The 26,281-nt window shown below is 43.3% G+C and overlaps 1 protein-coding gene across 1 annotated transcript in view; it reads right to left on the bottom strand.

Annotated features, from left to right (window-relative positions):
* Positions 1-3,138: 3,138 nt before the first annotated feature.
* Positions 3,139-26,281, bottom strand: part of LOC146672565 (NACHT, LRR and PYD domains-containing protein 12-like) — a 44,248-nt gene continuing 21,105 nt past the window's right edge. The window contains exons 9-12 of the mRNA XM_085401343.1: positions 19,323-19,496; positions 13,365-13,538; positions 6,139-6,185; positions 3,139-5,990 (exon numbers count right to left, since the gene is read on the bottom strand). Coding sequence (XP_085257469.1) covers positions 5,452-5,990; positions 6,139-6,185; positions 13,365-13,538; positions 19,323-19,496 — 934 coding nt within the window. The 3' untranslated portion in view covers positions 3,139-5,451. The remainder of the gene's footprint in view (positions 5,991-6,138; positions 6,186-13,364; positions 13,539-19,322; positions 19,497-26,281) is intronic.

The raw sequence follows: 26,281 nt of genomic DNA, 5'->3' as shown, positions 1-26,281 counted from the left end.
AGCCTCATTCTGACTGACAGGAAGTGTGTTATCCATGAGCTGCACTTCTGTGAGGAAGTTTCCTGCTGTGTTTCCTGTCTGTGGACAAACACGAGTGTTCCAGCTGAGGACTTGGTTCCTTCCACCTGTCCATACAGGACATCACGCTGTCTGCAGCTCTGTAAATGCAGCTCCAGGTCCTTCCACGTGCTGCTCTGTATTTGTGCAGTTTGTAGTGTGTCCTGGGAAACGTAGCACACATGGTGTTCTTCTGCTGTTTCCTCCTTTCACTGAGTGTGAAACACTGACGCTGTGCTGTTGTTCACAGAGGGGAGCTGATTCTAGCTGCAGCTGGACTCTGTCATCTAACTGAATGTGTTGGTGCTGATCACGGGGCTCTGAGGGGGGAGCAGCAGGAGGACTCTGGATGCTGACGTCAGTGTATCTGTGGAAGCTCCCACAGCGTGTCTGTCATTCAATATTGTGCTGTATATTGTATCTATGCAAAGATGAACAGACTGTGTGTTCACTGGTCTCTGTGCTGCAGCTCTGATGTCATCATCACTCCCTCCTCCACCCTCAGCAGTCCCAGCATGCTGCTGTGGTGCACCCCACCCTCACTCTACACCTGAGCCACAGACCACACCCTCCACCTCAATATACACCACAGTTTTCTCTGCTGTGGAAATGAGATCAGGAGGAAATCATCATTATTATTATTTAATAAACGCTCACATTAATGTGGGCTTATTTGTTTCATATTAGAAACATTAGTTGAGTGTTTTTAGTATAAAATGGTCAAAGTCCCTCTTTTTGCTCCTCCCCTCACCTGTGGATGGACGCTGCTGTTACCGTGGTGACAGCTTGGATGTGTTTCAGTCCTGCCTGGTTATCACTGCAGGAATCTTTCACATTTATTACAGGTAATAACTCTGATTTTTCTGTGTATTATGAACTAAATGTATCCTGATACACACAGAGATGGATGAGCAGAGGTCACATGATGAAAGAACAAACATGGAGTCTTTGATTTATTTAGATATTTATTGATGAATGCAAACAAACCTGACACTGAACCATCGTCCAGCAGAACAAACCTGATCACATGACCTGCTCACCCAAACAGTGCAAAGCTCCATGGCAACAACAACAAACAGCCTCACATATGTTAACAGAGGCTGTTAGAAGCACAGAGTCTTTACAGTCTTTCTCCTGTTTGGACACAGATCTCTGCACATCTTCATCACAGTTCCTCACAGACGTGCAGAGTGTGTGGATATCAAAGCTAAGTTTCCACCATGTTTGTAGTCTGTACTGGGACTCATGGAGCATCTCTCTATGAGCACTCAGTGCTTTAAACAGTGAGTCCCAGTTTAACCAGCAGCCTTCACACCACACATCACACAGACATGGAAACTTCAAACCTCAGACTGAAGACACCATCAGAAATAAACAGATTGTGATGAAGATGAAGAACTGGACCAGTTTGCTGTGGTTTCTTCTGTTCCTGTCAGAAATAAGAGTCTGGCAGCACTTTGCTCTCCTTCCACATGTTTAAGGAGGAAGTGAAGAAGAGCGAGTGAGTCGTCTTCCTCTGTGGGCCCAACATCAGGCAGCAGCCACGTATTTTTAAAAACCCAGCACACTGCTTCAGAAACACTGAGTCCAGGTGACCAGAGTCATGTGATCAGTGAGGTCTTCACTCAGGACGTCACAGCTTCAGGACCTGATTCAGAGGTTTATAAGGACGTGGATCATTGGTGCTGATGTTGTGTGAGAGCTGGTGAACCATGGGGAACATAAATAACAACCAGGCCATCAGCAGTTCTACCCCCAGCTCTAACACCTACATAATACACTATACATATAGTTATTGTTAAGGTTCAAATATTGAGGAAGGAGAGTACAAACAACCAGGTCCAGAAGAGCTTGGTCAAACAATTGATTTTAATGAACACACGCGTGGGGGGACCAGCGCCGTACGCAGACAGCGCTGATCTCCGACTAATCAAAGCATAAACAGATATTTTATACCATCGGGGTTTGGATTTAATGACGCCCCTTCAACGTCACACAGATACATACATACATACGTCAAATCAAAACCACAATGACTTTTAACACAGTTTGAAAAGAACATTATCTCTATCTTCATGGCAGATGTTTCCTGTCAACCTTTTGACTGCCGCTTCTCCAAAACCACAGACCATGCTCTGCAGTAAGATACCACTTCTGCACGCCCGCAGTTGCAAGCAAACATGATTAACCTCTCACCTATAACTGAATGTATCTACTATGTGTGTGTGTGTCACGACCTCACTTGGCACTCTGTGTCACCTCTCACCTACTAACGCTCGCAGTCAAACAGAGGCCACTCTCAAATGTGTCAGCAGTTTACTAAAACTATATATGTAGTATATTGAATAAATGTTTTAATCAAGAACCTCTACTAGAAGCTTAATAAAAGAATATAAAAGTATAAAAGATAATAATGAACAACCTGGTTATTCAAATAGCATCATCCAAACAGCTCCTCAGAATAAGCTGCACTTACACTCTGCTTTTAGTTTCACTTTTGCAAAAGCACGCTCTGCAAACCTGCAGTTTCCTGTCAAGACTTTGCACAGAGTGTCCTCAGAATCAACAGAATCAGCCCATACACACTTAAGATTATAACAAGCATTCAAAAGCATTTAAGATCATAGATTCAACTCAACAGTTTAAAGTGGTTATAACTGCACCTGTAGTAAAGGCTAATTGGGTACCAAAATGTTTAAACATCTGAATGCAATATCAATGCTGTAGATTATATTATTAATGCAATGGTAATGATGATGATTATTAACAGTAGCAACAAAATAATTTCCCTCATCTCCACATTATATAGGTTATAGTATGTTATATATAAACGTAGCTGAAGCAGTTTCATTTGTAGCTTCACGCTGCACTTCACATGTTTGTCCACCAGATGGCAGCACAGAGGCCTGTGTTGGAAAGCTTTGAGTAATGAAGCGTTTTCAATCCAAGCTTCAGGAAGCTTCATGTGGTCATCAAGGAAGCAACCAGGAAATATCTGCTGTGTGTAAAAACAGCAACACAAGAATCCAGGATGAAGACAAGAAACTCAAAGCTCACAAAACAGGTGGAGCTAATTTTGTGACGTGTTTCTGTAAAACCACCACAGAAGTGAATCATCAAAGTTTCCATGTGAGCTGATGATGCTGCTGCAGAGTTTCTGTGAACCTCCTGTGACCCCGCCTCCTCATACAGAGACATCTGATTGCTCTTCAAACTGCATCACGTGGACACATGTGATTGTGTGTTGTAGTATTGATCCCAATGCTGGTATCAGTCCTGGATCAATAACACTGGATGGATGCGTTCAGCATGGAGCCCTGAGCTGTGTTACAGACAAACATGGAAACTGACAGGTCTGTGTCATTCACAGTCTGTAACACTTCTAAACAACAGAGGCTGACCCAAGTGCCTCAGAGCCAGGCACGCTCACATCACAGCTCTCTAAATAAGCCAGTTTCAAAATAAGAGCTGAAAGCTGTGTTTGCTTGTGTTAGCTTATTATTGTGGAGACTAACATTCAGTGATCATGTGTTCAGACTCATAATGATTACTCTCAGAAATCCTGATCTTTGTATTTACTGTGTGTTGGATCAATAACTGAGATTCATGGTATCACACAGCTGTGCTGCTGCTGATGTCAGCACATCTGGAACAATACGAGGTATCTGCTACCAGACTGAGCAGGACGTGAGACCTGTGGACTGTTTAAAGCTGTCCCTCCACAGCTCACTCAGACCTGATCCACACCTCAGTGATATTCTCTGACTTCCTCAGTAGAGACAGAAACCATTCAGATCTGGGACCATCAGCTGACTGATGATGTCACACAGACTGTGTTTTTCAGGAACAGTGATTCTGATGTGAGCCTGCTAGCTGACAGCAGACCTGATGAAAGCACATGTTCACATCTGTGAGGACAGACTGGACTCTTTGACTGCACCTTGGTTCTCCTCAGAGGTCTGTACAGGAGCATGTCCACCCCCACTGAAGATCTCAGTCACTGTGAAACATAGAAAGCTGCTTGTGTGGCCTCTGCCTCACATGTAGATACAGCTACAGGTTTCTCTGTCAGTCAGACTGAAACAGTGTCCTGATGCTGCATCATTCAGCTCTGTGCCCCAGTCAGCATCACTGGGAGCTACCAGTGTTTCTGCCCTTTTCCTGTAACACTACACTCAGCACAGGCTCAGCTGGTATCCAGTGTTGGACTTTGGCTTCAGCTGCTGTGATAGATCCTCTAACATAGATCAGCTCTGCTACATGTTGTTAGATAAGTGCAGCTGCTGTCATGTCCTGATGTTTCTCTGGCTCAGCAGCTTCTCCATCAGAGGTTCACATGGAGCTGATCCAGTATCTCCAGTAACTGTGTTCTGTGCCTCACTGGTTCATCCTTCTGTCTGTGTGACGTCAGTCAGATGTTGAAGTTCAACTCTGTAATCTTCACTGTGTCACAGAGTTCAGTGAGTCCCGTTATTCACAGTATCAATCAGATCATCAGAGAACAGCTGATCAGCAATCAGTGGTGCCAACAGCGCCTCCTGTGGTGAGAGGATGCAATAATGCAATGTAGCATTTTTCCACTCAACACTTGCAGTCATGGAAACTGTCTGTTGGATCTGTGTGACGTTGCTTTCTTGGTTAGAGTTCCTCACAAATGTCCAGATGATTCTTCTAATGAGGCGTCGACCATGTTTGCAGCTCTTTGGAAGAAAACGTCGCCCTTTGCCATCCTTACTTTTCTTTGACTTCTTCAAATGCAGCTGAACTCCAGCTGGTATTTTCTTGGACTTTGCAGCTGTTTCTGGTCATCAGTTCATTCCTGCAAACCTCTGAAGCTGAACAACAATGATGCTGCATTGCTGGCTGATCCCAAAAGGTTGATTCTGTTCATCTGGACGTTTTCAGAAACGTTTGCTCACTGATCAGGTGACTTCTTCAGTCTCAGCTGACTGCAGCTTTACAAGCTTACAAACAGCACATTTGCACAATGACTGAAAGCAGCAGCACCTGATATATATGATACTAATATAATACATATACATATATAATCCATACTAATGATGAAGGAACTGAGCTCACAGTCCATTGTTCATTCAGTGAACTACTCAGTTTATTTTGGGCCTCAGAAATGCTCACTCTGTTTGTACATCACTGTCAGCAATAGACTCATTCTGCTGTGTGGACAGGAACACATGTGACATCACTTCCTGTTTGTTTGTGACTGAAGAGGAAGAAGTTTACAAGGAATCATTTAGAAGAGTTTCAAACATCAACTGATTGAATCCATGAATCTGAAAACGTGTTTGTGAGTGAAAGAGACAGACATGTACAGACTGAACTATCTGTTCAACAGTCAGAGTGTTTCTGTAACAGGAGACACTCTTTACACTCCACTCAGCACAGGGACACTGAGGAACCAGACCAGACCATAAACCCAGGATAAAGAGTTTGAGTGAATGTGGTGTTGAAGGTGTGGAGGTGGATCAGAGTGTCAGAGGAGACTCTGTAGAAGGACAGAGTGCCAGCAGGACAGTCCACATACACTGCTGCTCTGTTAGAGACAGAGGAGGAGGAGGAGGAGGAGGAGGAGGAGGAGATGGATGTTTGACTCTTATTGTGCCAGACAGACTGAGGACCATCATCAGAGCAGATCAGACTCCAGGACTGATCATTGTATCCAAACACACAGTCACTGTCTCCTTTCCTTCTGATGCTTCTGTAACTCACTGATATAAAAACGTCTCCTCTCCACTCGACCTCCCAGTAACAGCGACCAGTCAGACCATTTCTACACAGCAGCTGATAATAATCAAATCTGTCTGGATGATCAGGATATGACTGAACCTCCATCACACGTGTCACCTTCCTGTTGTTGTCAGACAGTTGGAGCTCTGTGTGCACTGTGTTTGTGTCGATTGTGAGTTGACAGGAATCTGATGGAGAGAACAAACACAATCCAGCTGCAGTTATTGATCCATCATCTGTTCATTGATTGACACTTTGATGATGACTCCTGACATGATGAAGATGGTTGAATGTGTGCTGCTTTGTTTTCATGAATCCCATTAAAAACACACTTACACTTCCTCAGACCTGGTCTCAACCATCGGACTCCAGCAGGCTCCACCCTGAAAGGAGGAGGGGGGTCAGAGCAGCACAGTCAGCATGCACACATGGACATTACATGGCTCTCACACACACACTGTTACACACTGAGCTCAAAGCTCGGCTCCACTGTTTTATTCAAAGAAATCTACATTTATTTATCAGCACATTTAAAAACAGCTTGAGCCAAAGTGCTGCACAGAGTAGAGAGAAAATAGGAAACATACACAGTAATGACTATAAAGACTGGTCAGGATTGAAAGCTACAGAGTACAAATGTGTTTCCAACCGGCTTTTAAAAATGTCCAGTGTTGGTGACGACCTGATGTGAAGGGCGACTGTTCCAGAGTTTGGCTGCAGCCATCGATAAAGCTCACCTCTGTTTTTACGTCTAGTTCTGGTCAGAAGCTGCTTATCTGCAGACCTGAGGGCTCCACTTGGATTCTTTTGTTAAAGAGAGATAAGATGGAGCCAATCCATTCACAGATTTAAAGACAACCAGATCTGGAAGTGGATTCTACCACGTACTGGTAACCAGTGGAAAAAGCTGGTGATGGGTCGTCTAGCACAGACCCACCGCTGGAACCAGACAATTGATGAGGGAGAGAACTGTGACAGCGCCGTTCCTTCACTTGACCTCAGTCGCTCTCGTCTGCTCCCTCGTAACACTGCTCTTTATTGAGCTTACATGAATATGCACAAGTTCATTATGACGTCTTACACAGGTATGAACAAAGAGTACCAGTCTGTGCATAGTGTGTGTGTGTGTGTGTGTGTGTGTGTGTGTGTGTGTGTGTGTGTGTGTGTGTGTGTTCCAGATGTGACCCTGTGACCCCAAAGCTGGTGCTAAGAGTCCAGCGGTCCCCCTAACAAAGGGCTCTTATACTTAACCAGACACAGAGTAGGTGTCCTCCTACACCAGGGGTCTCAAACTCGCGGCCCGAGGGCCAATTGCGGCCCGCAGGACGATAGTTTTTGGCCCCACCTTAATATGAAAATGTAATGTTAGTTTGATAATGTATGACACTTTACAGTGTTGTGGGCGGAGCTGAATTAACCCACCAATCAGGGTGGGATATGGATCTCAGGGGACACCAGCCGGGCTTGATGCAAGCAGGGAAACATTTCTCAATGAGTCAAAGTTCCAGCAGCGTTGCCCTGGAGTGTTTCTTTCTTTCTGTGCCTGGCTGGCTTCCTCCTTTCTATTGGGCAAACGCCGACATTCGCCCCAGCGCGCTGCGTTCACAACACTTCAAAAAAAGTTGTTTTTTTAAGTTGCTGCCCAGCGGGACATTATACGTATATAGATTTATACACACGTCAGTGGGATTTAAAGTTATTTTTCCACAGAGAGAGATCTCATATTAACTCTCACAGTGATGCGTAGGCGGCGGGATAAAAGAAAAGTCATGAACTCAATGCAGCCCAATTTAGTCTGCAGTCACATAGCGACACCTGTTCATCGGCAACAACAGTCCCCGGTAACCCGGACTAATTATAGGGTCGCACCGTAATTTGTGGCTCGATGTTTTTATTTGCATCACTGCGTTTGCATTGCAGCAAACATGAACATTACATATATTTCAATATAATGTAAAAGCAGTCAAAACAACTAACATCAGAAACAGCTGATGTTATTTGTTATATGTCACGGTGTCATTTCCGCTTCTTTCTCCTGTAACAACAGCCCGGCGCCGTGAGCAGTCGCCTTTTTTGCGCTCGCTATCCCTGCACTTTCTACCATCTGCAAACGCCACGGTGTTCGTGTCGTCATGAAAGACATGAACATCGAGCGTAAAAACAAAGGAGACTGCTACCGGCTTTTTATCTGCCGATCGCCGTGCTACGGTTGCAAGAAAAAGAAGCAGAAATGACGTTCTCTACGCGTTGAGACGTTCCCCGTCCGTCGGCTAAACGCTTGATTGAAACTTCAATGCGACAGTGACACCAAGTAGAATTATAAATGTCACATAGCCCCAAACATGTCTTTTTCAAAGCCTGCGGTGAAGAGAAAGGTTGGTGATGAGCACCGACAATTTCAGGAAAAGTGGGAAATGCAATATTTCTTTGTTGAGCACAGGGGCACCCCGACCTGTCTTATTTGCACAGAGAAAGTTGCGCTGCACAAGGAATACAATTTGAAACGTCATTACACAACTAGACATGCTGAGCTGGATGCAAAATACCAGGGAGACGAGAGAGCGAACCGGGTTGCCAGTCTTAAAACAGATCTACTGAGGCAGCAAGATTTCTCCAAGAAAGCAACCAAAGAGAATAATGCAGCAGTCGGAGCCACGTGGTTAGTGAGATGATTGCTAAAGCAGGGAAGCCATTCACAGAAGGTGCATTTGTCTAAAAGTGCATATTGCAGGCTGCAAATATAGTCTGTCCGGGAAAGAAAGGTCAGTTTAGCAACATCAGCCTTTCTGCCAACACCGCAGCAGATCGCATTTCTGACCTGTCAAGTGACATTTATGACCAACTGTGTGAGAAAGCCAAATGTTTCAGTGTATACTCAGTCGCTCTTGATGAGACCACAGACATCACCGACACTGCCCAGCTCCCAATGTATGTCCGTGGTGTTGATGACAGTTTTGAAGTGATGGAGGAGCTGCTCACAGTAATTCCAATGCATGGCCAGACCACCGCTCAGCAGATATTTACAAGCTGTGTGATGCCATTGAGAATGTTGGTTTGCCATGGAAGAGGTTTGTTGGAATAACAACAGATGGAGCGCCATCAATGACAGGGAGGAAACATGGACTGGTGGCACAAAACAAACTGGAAGAGGAAGGCGTGGAGGAGGCCATTGCTCTGCACTGCATCATCCATCAGCAGGTCCTTTGCAGCAAATGCCTGAAGTTTGACGATGTGATGTCTATTGTTGTGAAATGCATCAACCAAATCAGATCCAGGGGCTTAAAGCACCGAAGGTTCTGTGCTTTTTTAGAGGAAATGGAGTCAGAATATGGGGATGTGCTCGACTTCACTGAGGTACGTTGGCTCAGCAGGGGAAATGTACAGGGAGTGCAGAATTATTAGGCAAATGAGTATTTTGTCCACATCATCCTCTTCATGCATGTTGTCTTACTCCAAGCTGTATAGGCTCGAAAGCCTACTACCAATTAAGCATATTAGGTGATGTGCATCTCTGTAATGAGAAGGGGTGTGGTCTAATGACATCAACACCCTATATCAGGTGTGCATAATTATTAGGTAACGTCCTTTCCTTTGGCAAAATGGGTCAAAAGAAGGACTTGACAGGCTCAGAAAAGTCAAAAATAGTGAGATATCTTGCAGAGGGATGCAGCAGTCTCAAAATTACAAAGCTTCTGAAGCGTGATCATCGAACAATCAAGCGTTTCATTCAAAATAGTCAACAGGGTCGCAAGAAGCGTGTGGAAAAACCAAGGCACAAAATAACTGCCCATGAACTGAGAAAAGTCAAGCGTGCAGCTGCCAAGATGCCACTTGCCACCAGTTTGGCCATATTTTGGAGCTGCAACATCACTGGAGTGCCCAAAAGCACAAGGTGTGCAATACTCAGAGACATGGCCAAGGTAAGAAAGGCTGAAAGACGACCACCACTGAACAAGACACACAAGCTGAAACGTCCAGACTGGGCCAAGAAATATCTCAAGACTGGTTTTTCTAAGGTTTTATGGACTGATGAAATGAGAGTGAGTCTTGATGGGCCAGATGGATGGGCCCGTGGCTGGATTGGTAAAGGGCAGAGAGCTCCAGTCCGACTCAGACGCCAGCAAGGTGGAGGTGGAGTACTGGATTGGGCTGGTATCATCAAAGATGAGCTTGTGGGGCCTTTTCGGGTTGAGGATGGAGTCAAGCTCAACTCCCAGTCCTACTGCCAGTTTCTGGAAGACTCCTTCAAGCAGTGGTACAGGAAGAAGTCTGCATCCTTCAAGAAAAACATGATTTTCATGCAGGACAATGCTCCATCACACGCGTCCAAGTACTCCACAGCGTGGCTGGCAAGAAAGGGTATAAAAGAAGAAAAACTAATGACATGGCCTCCTTGTTCACCTGATCTGAACCCCATTGAGAACCTGTGGTCCATCATCAAATGTGAGATTTACAAGGAGGGAAAACAGTACACCTCTCTGAACAGTGTCTGGGAGGCTGTGGTTGCTGCTGCACGCAATGTTGATGGTGAACAGATCAAAACACTGACAGAATCCATGGATGGCAGGCTTTTGAGTGTCCTTGCAAAGAAAGGTGGCTATATTGGTCGCTGATTTGTTTTTGTTTTGTTTTTGAATGTCAGAAATGTATATTTGTGAATGTGGAGATGTTATATTGGTGTCACTGGTAAAAAATAAATAATTGAAATGGGTATATATTTGTTTTTTGTTAAGTTGCCTAATAATTATGCACAGTAATAGTCACCTGCACACACAGATATCCCCCTAAAATAGCTAAAACTAAAAACAAACTAAAAACTACTTCCACAAACATTCAGCTTTGATATTAATGAGTTTTTTGGGTTCATTGAGAACATGGTTGTTGTTCAATAATAAAATTATTCCTCAAAAATACAACTTGCCTAATAATTCTGCACTCCCTGTATTAAAGAGACTTTTTGAGTTGAGAGCAGAAGTGAAGCCTTCATGGAGAAGGATGGAGTTAGTGTTCCTGTGCTAACTCATCCCAAATGGCTCATGGACTCAGCTTTTCTTGTTGATATGACACATGAGCTTAATGTACTGAACAAGACGTTACAAGGCCAGGGGCAACTTGTCAGTGCTGCCTATGACAACGTGAGAGCATTCTCCACAAAACTGGCGCTCTGGAAAGCTCAGCTCTCTCAGACAAACCTTTGCCATTTCCCAGCATGCAAGGCACTCGTGGATGCAGGCACACCATTCAGTGCTGACGAGTATGTTGATGTCATTTTGAGGCTACAGGAGGAATTTGATCACAGATTTGCTGACTTCAAGACACACAGAGCCACCTTTCACATTTTTGCGGACCCCTTCTCCTTTGATGTGCAAGATGCCCCTTCTGTGCTTCAAATGGAGCTCATTGAGCTGCAGTGCAACTCTGAACTCAAAGCAAAGTTCAGGGAGGTGAGTGGAAAAGCAGACAAGCTTGGACAATTTTTGAGAGAATTGAGCCCTAGTTTCCCTCGCCTTTCCCGAATGTTCAAGCGGACCATGTGCCTTTTTGGTAGCACATACTTGTGCCAAAAGCTCTTCTCCACTTTGAACTTCAATAAGTCCAAGTACAGGTCCAGACTTACGGATGATCATCTTCAAGACATACTGAGGGTCGCAACTGCTTCCTCCCTCAGGCCAAATCTGGCTCGGCTATGCGAGAGGAAACGCTGCCAGGTCTCTAGCAGCAAGGAGTAGGCAAGAGAAGCCATGTTCAGAAGAACAGTTCATTTTCTACAGTGTTCCATTCATGTTCAGAAGAAGGTTATAGAACTGTTAATACAGACATTTCAATCTAAATACAGCAGATATAGAAGACTGAAAGATACACACAAGTTCACTGACTAAAAATATCTTATTATTATTTTATTTATGTATTACAGATTGATTTATTTTCTTATTAATTCTTAATTTGTTTATTTATTTTTCATATTTTGTATTAAAAAATAAAAATAAAGAGATTTGAGAAGATTGGAATTTTTTAACCATGCCTTTCTTGTGGAAAACCTAATGCGGCCCAGCCTCACCCAGACTCTGCCTGCAGCGGCCCCCAGCTAAATTGAGTTTGAGACCCCTATCCTACACCATAAATCAGTAAGAAAGGGTAGGACCTCTCTCATGGCCCCAAGTGGTGTGTGCATGCCAGAGCACTCTGGAAGGCACACAGAGTCTTTACAGACTACTAAGGATCAAACCTCTATCATCATGCAATCGATTATACAACTCTAAGCATATATGAGTAAATATTTCTAAGCATAAATGACAGTCAACAATATAAACCTTACAGCTGGTTTTAATAACAGAATTTATTTGTTTCTCAAATGAGAAAGAGCTATCGAGAAACACTCCTAAATCTTTAGTTCTGAACTTTTCCAGTGGGCCAAGGTCAACATTAACTGCTAATGCTAAATAGGCTGCCGTTATTAACTAATGCTAATTTGATGTGAATTAGCATTATGCACTAATGCTAACAGTTTTTAACAATGTGAGTAGCTAATGCTAACACTATTTCCCTTAACACTATAACAATGTGAACGGCCAATGCTAACACTCTTTTCCCTAGCATTACAACAATCTGAGCTGCTAATGCTAAGTAGGCCGCCATTAGCACCTAGGTCTAATTTAAGGCAAATACGCATTAGAACCTATCGTTTAGCATTAGCTAATAAAAGCAGTCTAATTTAATGCAAGTTAACCTCATTTGCATTATAACGATGTGAGGAGTTAATGCTAAGTAGGCTGCTTTTAGCGGCTTATTCTAATTAGGGGTGAATAATTATTAGCAGCTTATGCTAATATCATTTTCTCTTTCCTTATAACAATATGAGCAGCTAATGCTAATTTGATGTGAATTAGCATTAGTAGCTAACGCTAATACCCTTTCCTCTTGTGTTATAATGTGGTGAGACGTTAATGTTAAATAGGATTCCATGAGTGACTCCTTTCCCTTGCATTATAAAGATGTGAAGTGTTTATGCTAAGTAAGCTGCCATTAGCAGCTAATGCTAATATTGTTTTCCCTTGCTTCATACAACTTGAGCAGCTATTGCTAAGTAGGCCACTTTGCTCTGCTAAGGATTTATGTGACCATGATGGAAACTGATAAGCTAATGCTGCTAAGCTAATGCTGTTTATGGGTCCTGTTAGAATCAATATTTCATTCTCATTCTGTTATTTGAGAACAATAACAGAAAAATGTGCACTTGAGAACAAATTTATTGTGAATTCAGCTGTGAATGTAGAGCTTGTCATTATTTAAGCTTCCATTTCCAAATGTTAGCTGACACTTTATTAGGTACACTGGCATCTATCTCAGGTACACCTGTGACCTAAATGTTCCTGCAAACAGACTCCTTGGAGACTCCTACATAAATATCCACGTACTATCCAGCTAGACTGGTGTGTCTGTCCCTGAAAATATTTCTGCATGTGTGATTGTTCATGTCTCATCTGCAGGAAACAAACAGGAAGTGAGTGAAAGACACAGGAAATGTTTCCAGCTCTTCCTCCTCTATCAGACATTCTTCATACCTGAGAGTGTCCAGTCTCCAGCCTGGTTCCTTCAGTCCAGCCAACAGCAGCTTCATTCCTGAGTGACCTGGATGATTGTAGCTCAGGTCCAGCTCTCTCAGATGGGAGGGGTTGGAGCTCAGAGCTGAGGCCAGAGAAGTACAGCCTTCCTCTGTGATCAGACAGCCTGACAGACTGCAGACACACAAAACAACAATCTATCTGTCAACAACCGTTTTCTCTTTGTCACAATAACATCTATCCATTTACATCCATTCAATGTAACTTTATTTATAAGTGACAATACCCAACAGACAACAACAGTCATCTGAAGCTGTTTAACAGAGTAAGGTAACAGCCTCCAATATTAGAGAGAAAGCCCCAAACATCAGACAATCGACTGTGAGCAGCACTTGGTGATGGTGTGAAGAAGAACTCCCTTTGACACAAAGATCCTCCCAGTGAAAACAGGCTCCAGGAGGAGCATCTACCATGACTGGTTGCAGGGTGAGGGGAAAGAGAAGAGATGAGCTCAGAGAGACAAGAACAAAACACAAACTAAGGAGAGGAGAAATATGCAGAACATGTGATTCATGTTGCACAGCAGTGGGACATTTGAAATACAGTCAGCACACTCAGTACAGATAGTGCATCAAATATGATGCTGCTGCCAGACGTCTGCCTTTGAACACGTCCCTGCATCGCGCACAACACCAAGGTTGCCATGGCAATCACAGCTGACAGGGACAAAGTGCACAGCTGGAAGCCTGCAGGTATATTTAACATGATGTGTTTCTCAGTGTCCTGTCGGTGTGTGAGAGACAAACAGCCTCTGTATGTGTGTGTAAATACAGCATGAATATGTAGAGGACATGTTTGTGGATATAAGTAAATGAAAGCTCTGCGTCATTTGAATCTTTGACTCTTGTTTCTGTTGCAGGTCTGTGACTGAACTTCTGGGAGGAGAAACGTTGGTTTCATGCTCTGTGATTCTGTGTTTTGTTATCTCTCTCAGGTGATGGAGAGCTCAGATGATGACCCCGCCTACGTGGTCAAATTCAAGTCTACATTCAGAACAGACCTGGAGACACGCAAGCAAAATGCCAACATTTTCTTTATCATCAGAAAATGTCAATGAGCTTGTGAGTCTTAGCAGCTGGCTCGGTGCAGAGGAGGAAGAACATGTCAGTCAGAGGAAGATAAATGCAGTTCATGTTGTCAACTCAACCTGGACTGTTGAAAGAGTTTTTCTTTGTCTGGTTTCTGACTGAGATTCTCCAAAGGAAATCCAGCACAAACACACACTTCACACACTCAAAGTCCTGCACAGTAAATGAGCTGATGAGCGTTTGTGCTGCTGCCTGATAACAGAACAATAGTTCTGCTGCTTCCTGTTCTGCAAACACACATTTATAAATGTTCACTTGCTGTTGATCAAAGGTATGTTGGTGGCTCTGGACGCTGAGGGAACTTTGTAAAAAACTAGATCAAATGTTAACGTCCTGGCAGAGGCAAAGAACTTTGATTTGATATTTGATTAGATTCATGTTTCAGCTCAGACTGACAGAAATATTTGAACTGCTGCTGTGTTAAAGGGAACACTGCTGTTAGAAAGCACCTGATCTGTTTCTGCACACTGAATGTTGCACTTCTCATACTGCAGTACTATTAAAATAAGTACACAATGCACTACTTTTGAACTCATGATTGAATGTTGCTGTAACAAAGCCATTAATGTGATTCAAAGTGTTCATGGTTTCCCAGCACAACAAATGATTGCACAAGTGTGACTGATCCACTTTCTAATGTGTGTGTAGCCCACACTGTGTGTCACTGTGTCACAGGTGAGTCTGTGTGTCCAGGTTCTATGAGGACAACAGGATATAGTGACTGAGTCCAGCAGCTTAAAGTCTGACTCCATCCTCCATTTAAATAACTCACAGCAACAACTGAATAGCTTTGCCTTTGTGTAGCTGACACTTCATTTTAATGTCCTTCTATTCTGGTTCATCTGGTCTCAGTTTCTATAAGCACACAGGTTTCATCAGGACTCTATGACCTCAGTGATCTTTGCTGGGCCTTAATGCTCTGAACAAAGCTGCACAGCACAAGACCAAATAGAAATGAATCAGTCTTTCATTTCTCACTGCTGTTTGACTTCAGCTCTCAATGTCCCACCATAACCCATGGAAAGAATTACTGTCCATCCAGGCTGCTGAACATGAAGCTGATGAAGGTGGAGTATTGTGAGGGCTGATGGAGATGATGATGAGGAATCCAGGAGCAGTGGGTGGATGGCAGCATCAGCATGAAGGATCAGTGTGAGAACACATCATCATCCACAAAGGAAACCAGTCTGAGTGTCTGACGCTCTTGTTAGAAAGACGCAGTCCCAGCAGTTAGCTTGTCTGCTAGTTAGCTGAGAGCTAGCTCACTTGTACATTGAATACCAAACTGTGTAAACCAGGGGTGTCAAACATATTTCAATTCAATTCAATTTTATTTATATAGCGCCAAATCGCAACAAAAGTCGCCTCAAGGCGCTTCATAGATACAGAGAAAAACCCAACAATCATATGACCCCCTATGAGCAGCACTTTGGCGACAGTGGGAAGGAAAAATTCCCTTTTAACAGGAAGAAACCTCCGGCAGAACCAGCCTCAGGGAGGGGCGGGGCCATCTGCTGCAACCGATTGGGGTGAAAGAAGGAAGACAGGATAAAAGACATGCTGTGGAAGAGAGACAGAGGTTAATAACAGATATGATTCAATGCAAAGAGGTCTATTAATACATAGTGAGTGAGAAAGGTGACTGGAAAGGAAAAACTCAATGCATCATGGGAATCCCCGGCAGCCTACGTCTATTGCAGCATAACTAAGGGAGGATTCAGGGTCACCTGGTCCAGCCCTAACTATATGCTTTAGCAAAAAGGAAAGTTTTAAGCCTAATCTTAAAAGTAGAGATAGTGTCTGTCTCCTGAATCCAAACTGGAAGCTGGTTCCACAGAAGAGGGGCCTGAAAACTGAAGGCTCTGCCTCCCATTCTACTTTTAAATACTCTAGGAACAACAAGTAGGCCTGCAGAGCGAGAGCGAAGTGCTCTAATAGGGTGATATGGTACTACAAGGTCATTAAGATAAGAAGGGGCCTGATTATTTAAGACCTTGTATGTGAGGAGCAGGATTTTGAATTCAATTCTGGATTTAACAGGAAGCCAATGAAGAGAAGCCAAAACAGGAGAAATCTGCTCTCTCTTTCTAGTCCCTGTCAGGACTCTTGCTGCAGCATTTTGGATTAGCTGAAGGCTTTTCAGTGAGTTTTTTGGACATCCTGATAATAATGAATTACAGTCGTCCAGCCTGGAAGTAATAAATGCATGAACTAGTTTTTCAGCGTCACTCTGAGACAGGATATTTCTAATTTTAGAGATGTTGCACAAATGGAAGAAAGCAGTCTTGCATATTTGTTTAATATGTGCGTTGAAGGACATGTCCTGGTCAAAAATGACTCCAAGGTTCCTCACAGTGTTACTGGAGGCCAAGGTAATGCCATCCAGAGTAAGAATCTGGTTAGATACCATATTTCTAAGATTTTCAGGGCAGAGTACAATAACCTCAGTTTTATCTGAAGTAAGAAGCAGAAAGTTAGCAGCCATCCAGGTCTTTATGTCTTTAAGACATTCCTGCAGTTTAACTAATTGGTGTGTGTTATCTGGCTTCATGGACAGATAGAGCTGGGTGTCATCTGCATAGCAGTGAAAATGTATGCTATGTCTTCTAATGATGCTGCCTAAGGGAAGCATGTATAATGTAAACAGAATTGGTCCTAGCACTGAACCCTGTGGAACTCCATAATTAACCTCAGTGTGTGAAGAGGACTCTCCATTTACATGCACAAATTGGAGTCTATTAGATAGATATGATACAAACCACTGCAGCGCAGTACCTGTAATACCTACAGCATGTTCTAATCGCTCTAATAGGATATTATGGTCAACAGTATCGAACGCTGCACTGAGGTCTAGCAGGACAAGCACAGAGATGAGTCCACTGTCAGAGGCCATAAGAAGATCATTTGTAACCTTCACTAAAGCTGTTTCTCTGCTGTGCTGAGCTCTGAAACCTGACTGAAACTCTTCAAATAAACCATTCCTCTGCAGATGATCTGTTAGCTGTTTGACAACTACTCTTGACCCACGGGCCAAATCCAGCCCTTGAGATAATTTCATATGTCAAATATTGATGAATTTTCAGGCTTGCTGATAATCAATGTGAGCACGGCTGAGGTTTTATTCTGATGAGCAAACCATGTGGCCAAACACTTTAAGAGACAGACTGGGATCATACCATTATGTGAAAACAAACGGAAATGTCCCATAGACAGCAAGGGTAGTGGTAGAGACCAGTACACAGAGAAATGGGAGCTGTATTGAAATGCAAGCATGTCAGAAAAGAGTGAAAAGGCAAAATGAGCAGCATCTGGCTGCATTTCAGTGATATTGGAGACCACAAAGCTGAGTGCAACATTTATACAGGAGATATACAGGAGACGCTGAGAGTAGAACTGATAAAATTAGGAGCTGGCTAAAGTGAGACCCATTTTTATTTCCACCCATTTTCCATTGTGGAGGACAAAAGGTTTCAAACTCGTCCAGGTCTTAAACCTTAAACCTAATAGCATCCATCCATCTTCATCCGCTTTATCCGAGGCCGGGTCACGGGGGCAGCAGCCTAAGCAAAGAGGCCCAGACCTCCCTCTCCCCCTCCACCTCCTCCAGCTTATCCGGGGGAACACCAAGGCGTTCCCAGGCCAGCCGAGAGATATAATCTCTCCAGCATGTCCTGGGTCTGCCCCGGGGCCTCCTCCCGGTGGGACATGCCTGGAACACCTCACCCAGGAGGCGCCCAGGGGGCATCCTTGTCAGATGCCTGAACCACCTCAGCTGGCTCCTTTCGATGTGGAGGAGCAGCGGCTCTAGTCTGAGCCCCTCCCGGATGGCCGAACTTCTCACCCTATCTCTAAGGGAGAGGCCAGCCACCCTTCGAAGGAAGCTCATTTCTGCCGCTTGTATCCGCGATCTTGTTCTTTCGGTCACTACCCACAGCTAATAGCAGTAAATGGATAAAAATAAGGCTTTTATGAAAACACTGAATACAAATTGCTGCCTTTAAAAAGACTAAATGTACAGTTCAGTATTGAATACTACATAAAATAAACTATATATAAAGTGTGTCTGAATGGCAAGGATGCAGAAATATGTGCATGTAGCACAGAGCCACGGCTCAGTGTCTGAATGAGTCTCACAGACCTGAATGTGCTGTTGAAGCCATTTATAATTATAACGTAATTCTTTACTCGTTTGATCTGCTCCTTACCACAAGCGACCGGATGTAGAAGGTTTTGGACTTTTAACTATATTTTCTTAAGTTTTACAACTTTTCTTACTGTTAAAAACCTCCTTATGGCCATTCATGCTGTACAAAGTAATTAGACATGTGTGGTATCTACAGAAACGTCAGAATCTCAGCTAAAAGTTCACAAAACCATCTCAACAACCACCAAACAGCTGAAACAGCAGGTGAACAGATTACACAAAAAAGATGTAAACACAAATCCCCCTGATCATCTGTTTTTTAAACATGAAGTGTAGTTTTGGACGTTCATTTACTGCTGGTTCAGTGAATTTTGGTTGGACAGTGATGAAACCTGCAGCCTCAGAATCTGTGAGAAGTCTGCTTTCAGCACGCAACAGCATTGTTGTGTGCTGTGGATTCACCTCTGCAAACTCATCACTGTTTTTCCATCATGTTTCTACTTAGACAATGACAAAGGAAGCAGTTCCCAGGAACTACTTCCTGTCTTGTTAACATAAGAGTATGTTGCCCTTCAAAACACCTCCACTTCTCCTCTTATTAGAGGACTGCCTTATTATTAATCTGCTAATTCTGTCAGTTGATGAAAGAAAAATGCTTGATCTCACCTGAGAGTTTCCAGTGTACAGTGTGGACTCTTCAGTCCTTCAGACAGAAGCTTCACGCCTGAATCCTTCAGGTTGATGTTACTCAGGTCCAGCTGTCTCAGATTAGAGGTCTGAGAGCTGAGACCTGAGGCCAGAGCTTCACAGCTTCTCTCTGACAGGTCACAGTGACTCAGTCTGAAGAATAACAGATAAACAATTACAAAAATAAAACACTTATGTTGAAGCGTAATGAGATACTATTATATTTAGCAATATTTCATCTTGTTTTGTAAGGAAACTGAGCACTTATGCAGAACAACATGTGGAGAGAATCAGAGGAGAAGAAGTGAAGAGAGAACAGCAGTAAAACAACAGTGAATTGTTCAGTGTGCTTTTGATATCAACAAAATGTGTCAAACTTCTTTATTTTGTATTTGTTTTAGTAGAATTGATGATTATCACTTAGATAACAACCACAGGCCGGGTCTAAATTGCACTTTGGTGACAGTTACACCCAGAAATATTTCAGAAATGTTGACAATTTGTGCTCCATTGTATTCAGTATTGAACAAACTGAGTACCGATGACCACTTAATATTTTTGATATTTTATTTGAGTTGTTCCACCTGATTTGTATTAACTAGAATAAACATTTAAAAACTAAAGCTATGATCACATATTTACTTACAGAGCTTTGTTGGAGGCTTTGACCACTGGCAGCAGCCTCAGAAGAGCCTTTTTCAAGGCTCATGTTCTCACTTAGATCATTTATTTCTACTTACATTTCTTTCTGGGAAAAATGGAGATTACTTTGAAAACAGGAACTATTTTCCCCAAAAATCAGCCCTGGATTAGTAAATCACTCCAACATGTTCTCAGTCAGAAGAAGCTGTCTTGTTATGAGGGAGAGAAGAAAAAGATTGAGGCACAGAAACTTGTTAAAAGAGAGCTAAAGCAGCTAAAATCAGGTCTAAAAGTAAAGCAGAGCATAGGTTGAATAAAGGACACTCAAGGCTGGCTTGGAAAGGAATGAAGTCCATGGTGGGGATGCAGAACAAGGAGCAAAGATGAATGTGATGCTGAATCAGCAGAAGACTTGGACTCATTTAATTCCAGCTTTGATATCATTGATTTCAATGAAAAGCTTTGTGATTGTAGCAAAGGGCTGGTAGCTCAGAGTCCCACTGATGAGGTGTCTGTGAAGGTTCGCAGTCATCTAAAGAACTTAGAAAAAAAGGCATCTGGACTTCTTTAAGTTTCTTGAAGACGTTTCACCTCTCATCCAAGAAGCTTCTTTATTTCTAGGGTCAAATGGTGGAGAGTCCCAGATTAGCCTGTGTACAAACAGACTTCAGCTATATGAGAGTGAGTGTGAGTGAATGAGAGCACACACAGGACACTCTGATCTGTCTGCGACTGGGGAGAGTGCCCGCCCTATGGAAGACATCCTGCATCGTCCCGGTCCCCAAAAGGAAACGGCCCAATGAGCTGAATGACTTCCGACCGGTGGCACCGACGTCACATCTTATGAAGACTCTAGAGTGGCTCTTCCTCAACCTCCTCCGACCACAGGTACATCATGCCCAGGACCCACTACAGTTTGCATACAAGGTGGATGTCGGAGTGGAGGATGCCATCCTGTACCTCCTGCATAGAGCCCACTCACACCTGGATGGGGGAAAAGGCACGGTCAGGATCCTGTTTCTTGACTTTTCCAGTGCCTTTAATACCATCCGGCCCTGTATGCTTCAGGAAAAACTGAACAGGATGGAGGTGGACCCCTGCCTGGTGGCTTGGATCTCCAACTACCTCACCGACAGACCACAGTACGTCAGGCTGAAGGACATCACGTCTGACACTGTGGTCAGCAGCACAGGAGCACCACAGGGAACTGTGCTGTCCCCTCTTCTCTTCACCCTGTACACCTCTGACTTCTGCTACAACTCTGAATTATGCCACATTCAGAAGTTTGCAGATGACACAGCCATCATGGGGTGTATGTGGGATAATCAGCAAGAGGAGTACAGAAGTCTGGTGAGGAACTTTGTCGCATGGAGTCACACAAACCACCTGCAACTCAACACCTCAAAGACTAAGGAACTGGTTGTGGACTTCGGGAGGTCCAGAGAAGGTCCACTGCCGGTTCAGATAGAGGGGGAGGAGGTGGAGGTGGTCAACAAGTACAAGTACCTCGGGCTGTGGGTGGACAATAAACTGGACTGGTCATGCAACACAGAGCACCTGTATAAAAAAGCCCAAAGCCGACTGTACTTCCTCAGGAGGCTGAGGTCTTTTAACATCTGCAGGAAGCTCCTGAGGATGTTTTACCAGTCAGTGGTTGCTGGAGTACTTTTCTATGCTGTGGTGTCCTGGGGGAGCAGCACAGCAAAGAAGGACTCATCCAGGCTGGAGAAACTGATCAGGAAGGCTAGCTCTGTGGTCGGCATGAAGCTGGACACTCTGGTGACAGTGGCAGAGAAAAGGACACTAAAAAAAACTGTTGGACATTATGGACAATGCTGGGCATCCTCTGTACACGGCCATAAACAACCAGAAGAGTCTGTTCAGTGACAGGTTGCTTCTCCCCAAGACAAGAACTAACAGACTTAAAAACTCCTTTGTCCCACACGCCAGCAGACTGTTTAACTCCTCTCTGGAGGGGAGAGGGAGGGGAAACAGGAGGACAAAGGAGGGGGGAACAACTAAGCTGTAGTGCCTCTTCACCTCACTGTGCAATACCTTTTGTGCAATACTTTTGTTAATAGTCAATGGTGCAATAGACCTCAATACTTGAAATGTGCAATTCACCCGTATTTTTATTTTTATTCCTATTTATTCTATTTATCCCCTTCGTATATTTTATTTATATATGTCTCTGTATTTATATATATGTGTATGTATGTGTGTGTGTGTGTGTGTGTGTGTGTGTGTGTGTGTGTGTGTGTGTGTGTGTGTGTATAATATTCTGTAACTGTAACTTCTATCGGTGCTGTGAAAAAGAGGATTGTATTGGATATACTGTGACTGACAGAGTTTAAAGAGAAAGGTGTTTGGATTAAAATGGATTATGCTAAAGTGAACGCGCTAATGAAATCTGAACTGACTGAAATGTGAAGTGAAGATAATTCAGATGTAAAAGAGAGAGAGAGGTGGTGATAATAAGGTGGGGCTAAAGATCAGGGAAGGGCATGTAAACACCTGATTGGCTGAGTAGATATCAGATCGACAGTTTCATAGTGGCCTTCAGCAAAACTTGCTCTCGGCAAGATGGCGCCTGTGTTTGGCTTTGCCGCTGCCGAGTGTAGTTGGTCTCACTCTATTGTCATGTTTTTTCTTTCTACTCTGCTGTTTTTTCACTGTTTTAATGATGTACTGGTTGCCTTGGTCTACGATCGTCTGATGCTGTTATCCATCCGTTCGTCAATGACGGCCAAAGATGTTTTTTCTTCTTCCTTTTGTGGGACTTTCCATTCTCCACACTTTCCTCCGCACTCCTTTGGTACCTTCCACCCTCTGCCTGTGACTGGATCTTCGGCCAGTGCTTTCAGCGTTCCCCGTAGACTACGGAGAAGAAGAGGAAAGAGATCGGGCATCCAGGTGAAGTTTAGGCTCCTCTGGCGGCGGGGGCTGATTGGAAAGCAATGTCGGGCGTTTTCTGTTGCCTACGCACATGACAGCTATATGGAGAGGAATCTGTCTCCCAAGGCCCTACTTGGATATAGGGGGCCCGGCTCTCCGAGGCCGTGTTATCTCAGAAGGGTTCATCCAGACTCTCCTGCCGACTGGCTTTTCATCCCCTCGGTGAGTGGAATATATGAACGTGAAGGCTCTGATCCCGAGAATTTACGCCCTTTAATTCGAGAAACTCAAGCTTTTTCCAACAACAATGTTTTCACCCCGCTGTCTATGGCGCTCTTTAATGCCCGTTCTTTGACGAATAAATCGTTTGTGCTTAACGATTTTGTTTCTAAAAATCTGGACTTCCTGTTCTTGACTGAGACCTGGCAACGGGGGTCGGATTATTCGACTACTATTGAAATGTGCCCAAATGGCTTCTCTGTCATTAGCCAGCCTCGAGGATCTGGTCGTGGAGGAGGCCTCGCGGTGGCATTTCGGAGCCGTTTTAACTGCCGTTCAGTGAAAGTTGGACACTTTCTGTCTTTTGAACTGCAGCTCATCAAAATCGGAAAGAAGGATCCTTTTTACTGTGCGTTGGTTTATCGCCCTCCTGGCCCAAACAGCTCGTTTTTAGCCGAGTTTAGTGATTTTCTGTCCTCGACTATGAGGTTGTCTAAATTACTTCTTGTGGGAGATTTTAATATACATGTTGATGATGAGTCCGACCTCTTTGCTAGGGGTTTTACCAGCATCATGGACTCTTTTCATTTTATCCAACATGTATCTGGCCCCACACATAACAAAGGCCATACACTGGACCTTGTTTTTTCTTTGGGTCTGAATATTGATTATATTTGTTCTAAGGACATTTTTATTTCTGACCATTATTGTGTCTTTTTTAATATGTCTTTTTATGAGCCTATGTCTCCTGTTCATCGGACAGTTATTTCCCGCAGCACAGAAGTTCTCTGATGCTTTTAATTTAACATTATCCTCACAAAACGATGTTGATTTTTCTATAGATCTATTCAATTATCATTGTCTTTCGATCTTAGATGAAATCTGTCCGATTAAAATGAGACCTGTGCCTGTTTCCAAGTCTGTACCCTGGTTAAATGACAACATTCGTCTTATAAAACGTAATTGTCGTAAAGCTGAGCAGTTATGGAGGAAAACCCACTTAAATGTTCATCTCCTTTATTTAAAGGATCTTTTAGCCTCCTTTAACAATGCTATTAGAGTTGCGAGGGCTGCTTACTTTTCTCAGTTGGTTGCAAAGAGCAGAGGTAATCCTAAAGTTTTATTTGATACTATTACTAATATTATTAATCCTGCTCCACCTGCTGCTATTATTTCTTCTGTTGAAGATTGTGAAACTTTTCTTAGCAACATAAGGAAAAACCTGTCTTTTTCAGCGTCTGCGCTGTCAGTTCCCACGCCAGCTCGGCCTGTTGTTTTAGAAGGTTTTTCACCTGTTTCACTACTAGAGCTGGGAAAAATAGTTAGTGCAACAAAATTATCCTCTTGCTCTCTTGATTTTTTTACCTGCATCATTATTCAAAAATGTCTTTTACTCTACTGGTCCCTGTATTCTTACTATAATTAATACCTCCTTGGCCTCGGGCATAGTCCCTGCCTATTTTAAAACTGCTGTTATACATCCCTTGTTAAAAAAGCCTATGCTGGACCCATCTCTCACTAGCAATTATAGACCGATCTCAAAAATTCCGTTAATTGCTAAGATTCTAGAGAAGATCGTGGCTAAGCAGCTTACAGCAGTTTTAGATAAATATAGTATTTTCGACAAATTTCAATCTGGCTTTCGTAAAGTTCATTCCACTGAAACAGCCCTTCTTAGAGTTTCTAATGACATTTTGTTACAAAGCGATGCAGGTAAATGTTCTGTTCTCTTAATGTTGGATCTTACGTTGGCCTTTGATACTGTTGACCACTATATTTTACTTAACAGGCTGAAATACTGGGTCGGTGTCTCTGGGACTGCATTGAAATGGTTCTCCTCGTATCTCTCTGAACGATATTCTTCTGTGGCAGTTTCTAAGTATAGATCATCTTCTGCGTCCCTGTCTTTTGGTGTGCCACAAGGCTCTGTGCTAGGGCCATTACTGTTTCTAGTTTATTTACTCCCTCTCCAGCACATTTTGAGCCCTTTTGAGGATATTTGTTACCATTGTTATGCAGACGATATCCAACTCTATATATCTTTTAAACCGGAAGAGGCCTCGAAGCTGCAGCTTTTAAATGTGTGCTTGGAAACCATTAAAGGCTGGATGGCTGAAAACTTCCTCCAACTAAATGAAAATAAAACCGAAGTCCTCTTATGTGCCCCAGATAGACATATACCCAGTATAATAAATGCTCTTGGTCCTATTTCAACATTTGTAAAACCATCTGTCAGGAACTTGGGGATTATCCTTGATCCTGCTCTTACGTTAGATAGTCATGTTAAATCTCTTGTTCGGTCTTGCTTTTATCATTTAAGAAATATTTCTAAATTGAGCTCTATAATATCCTATACCGAACTGGAAATTGTTATTCATGCTTTTATCTCTTCCCGACTGGACTATTGCAATTCCCTGTTTACTTGTCTAAACAAAGGTTCTTTGGAGCGTCTGCAGATCGTTCAGAATGCTGCAGCAAGACTTTTGACGAAAGCTTCTAAATATTCACATATAACACCGTTGCTTATGCAGTTACATTGGCTTCCTGTCGAATTTAGAGTCCATTTTAAGATTTTGGTTTTAACTTTTAAGGCTCTTCAACAACAAGCACCACCATATACAGTGGGGCAAAAAAGTATTTAGTCAGCCACCGATCGTGCAAGTTCCCCCACTTAAAATGATGACAGAGGTCAGTAATTTGCACCAGAGGTACACTTCAACTGTGAGAGACAGAATGTGAAAAAAAAAATCCATGAATTCACATGGTAGGACCTGCACCAGACTGGGAAGAGTGAATCTACAATAGGCAAGCAGCTTGGTGTGAAAAAATCAACTGTGGGAGCAATCATCAGAAAATGGAAGACATACAAGACCACTGATAATCTCCCACGATCTGGGGCTCCACGCAAGATCTCATCCCGTGGGGTCAAAATGATCATGAGAACGGTGAGCAAAGATCCCAGAACCACACGGGGGGACCTGGTGAATGACCTGCAGAGAGCTGGGACCAAAGTAACAAAGGTCACCATCAGTAACACACTACAACGGCAGGGAATCAAATCCCGCAGTGCCAGACGTGTTCCGCTGCTGAAGCCAGTGCATGTCCAGGCCCGTCTGAAGTTTGCCAGAGAGCACATGGATGATACAGCAGAGGATTGGGAGAATGTCATGTGGTCAGATGAA

This window comes from Rhamphochromis longiceps, linkage group LG3, assembly GCF_057381845.1.
Source record: "Rhamphochromis longiceps isolate RC_006_pf linkage group LG3, R_longiceps_female_GT1.1, whole genome shotgun sequence".
Taxonomy (NCBI): Eukaryota; Metazoa; Chordata; class Actinopteri; order Cichliformes; family Cichlidae; genus Rhamphochromis; species Rhamphochromis longiceps.
This window is presented reverse-complemented; position numbering and strand designations above follow the sequence as displayed.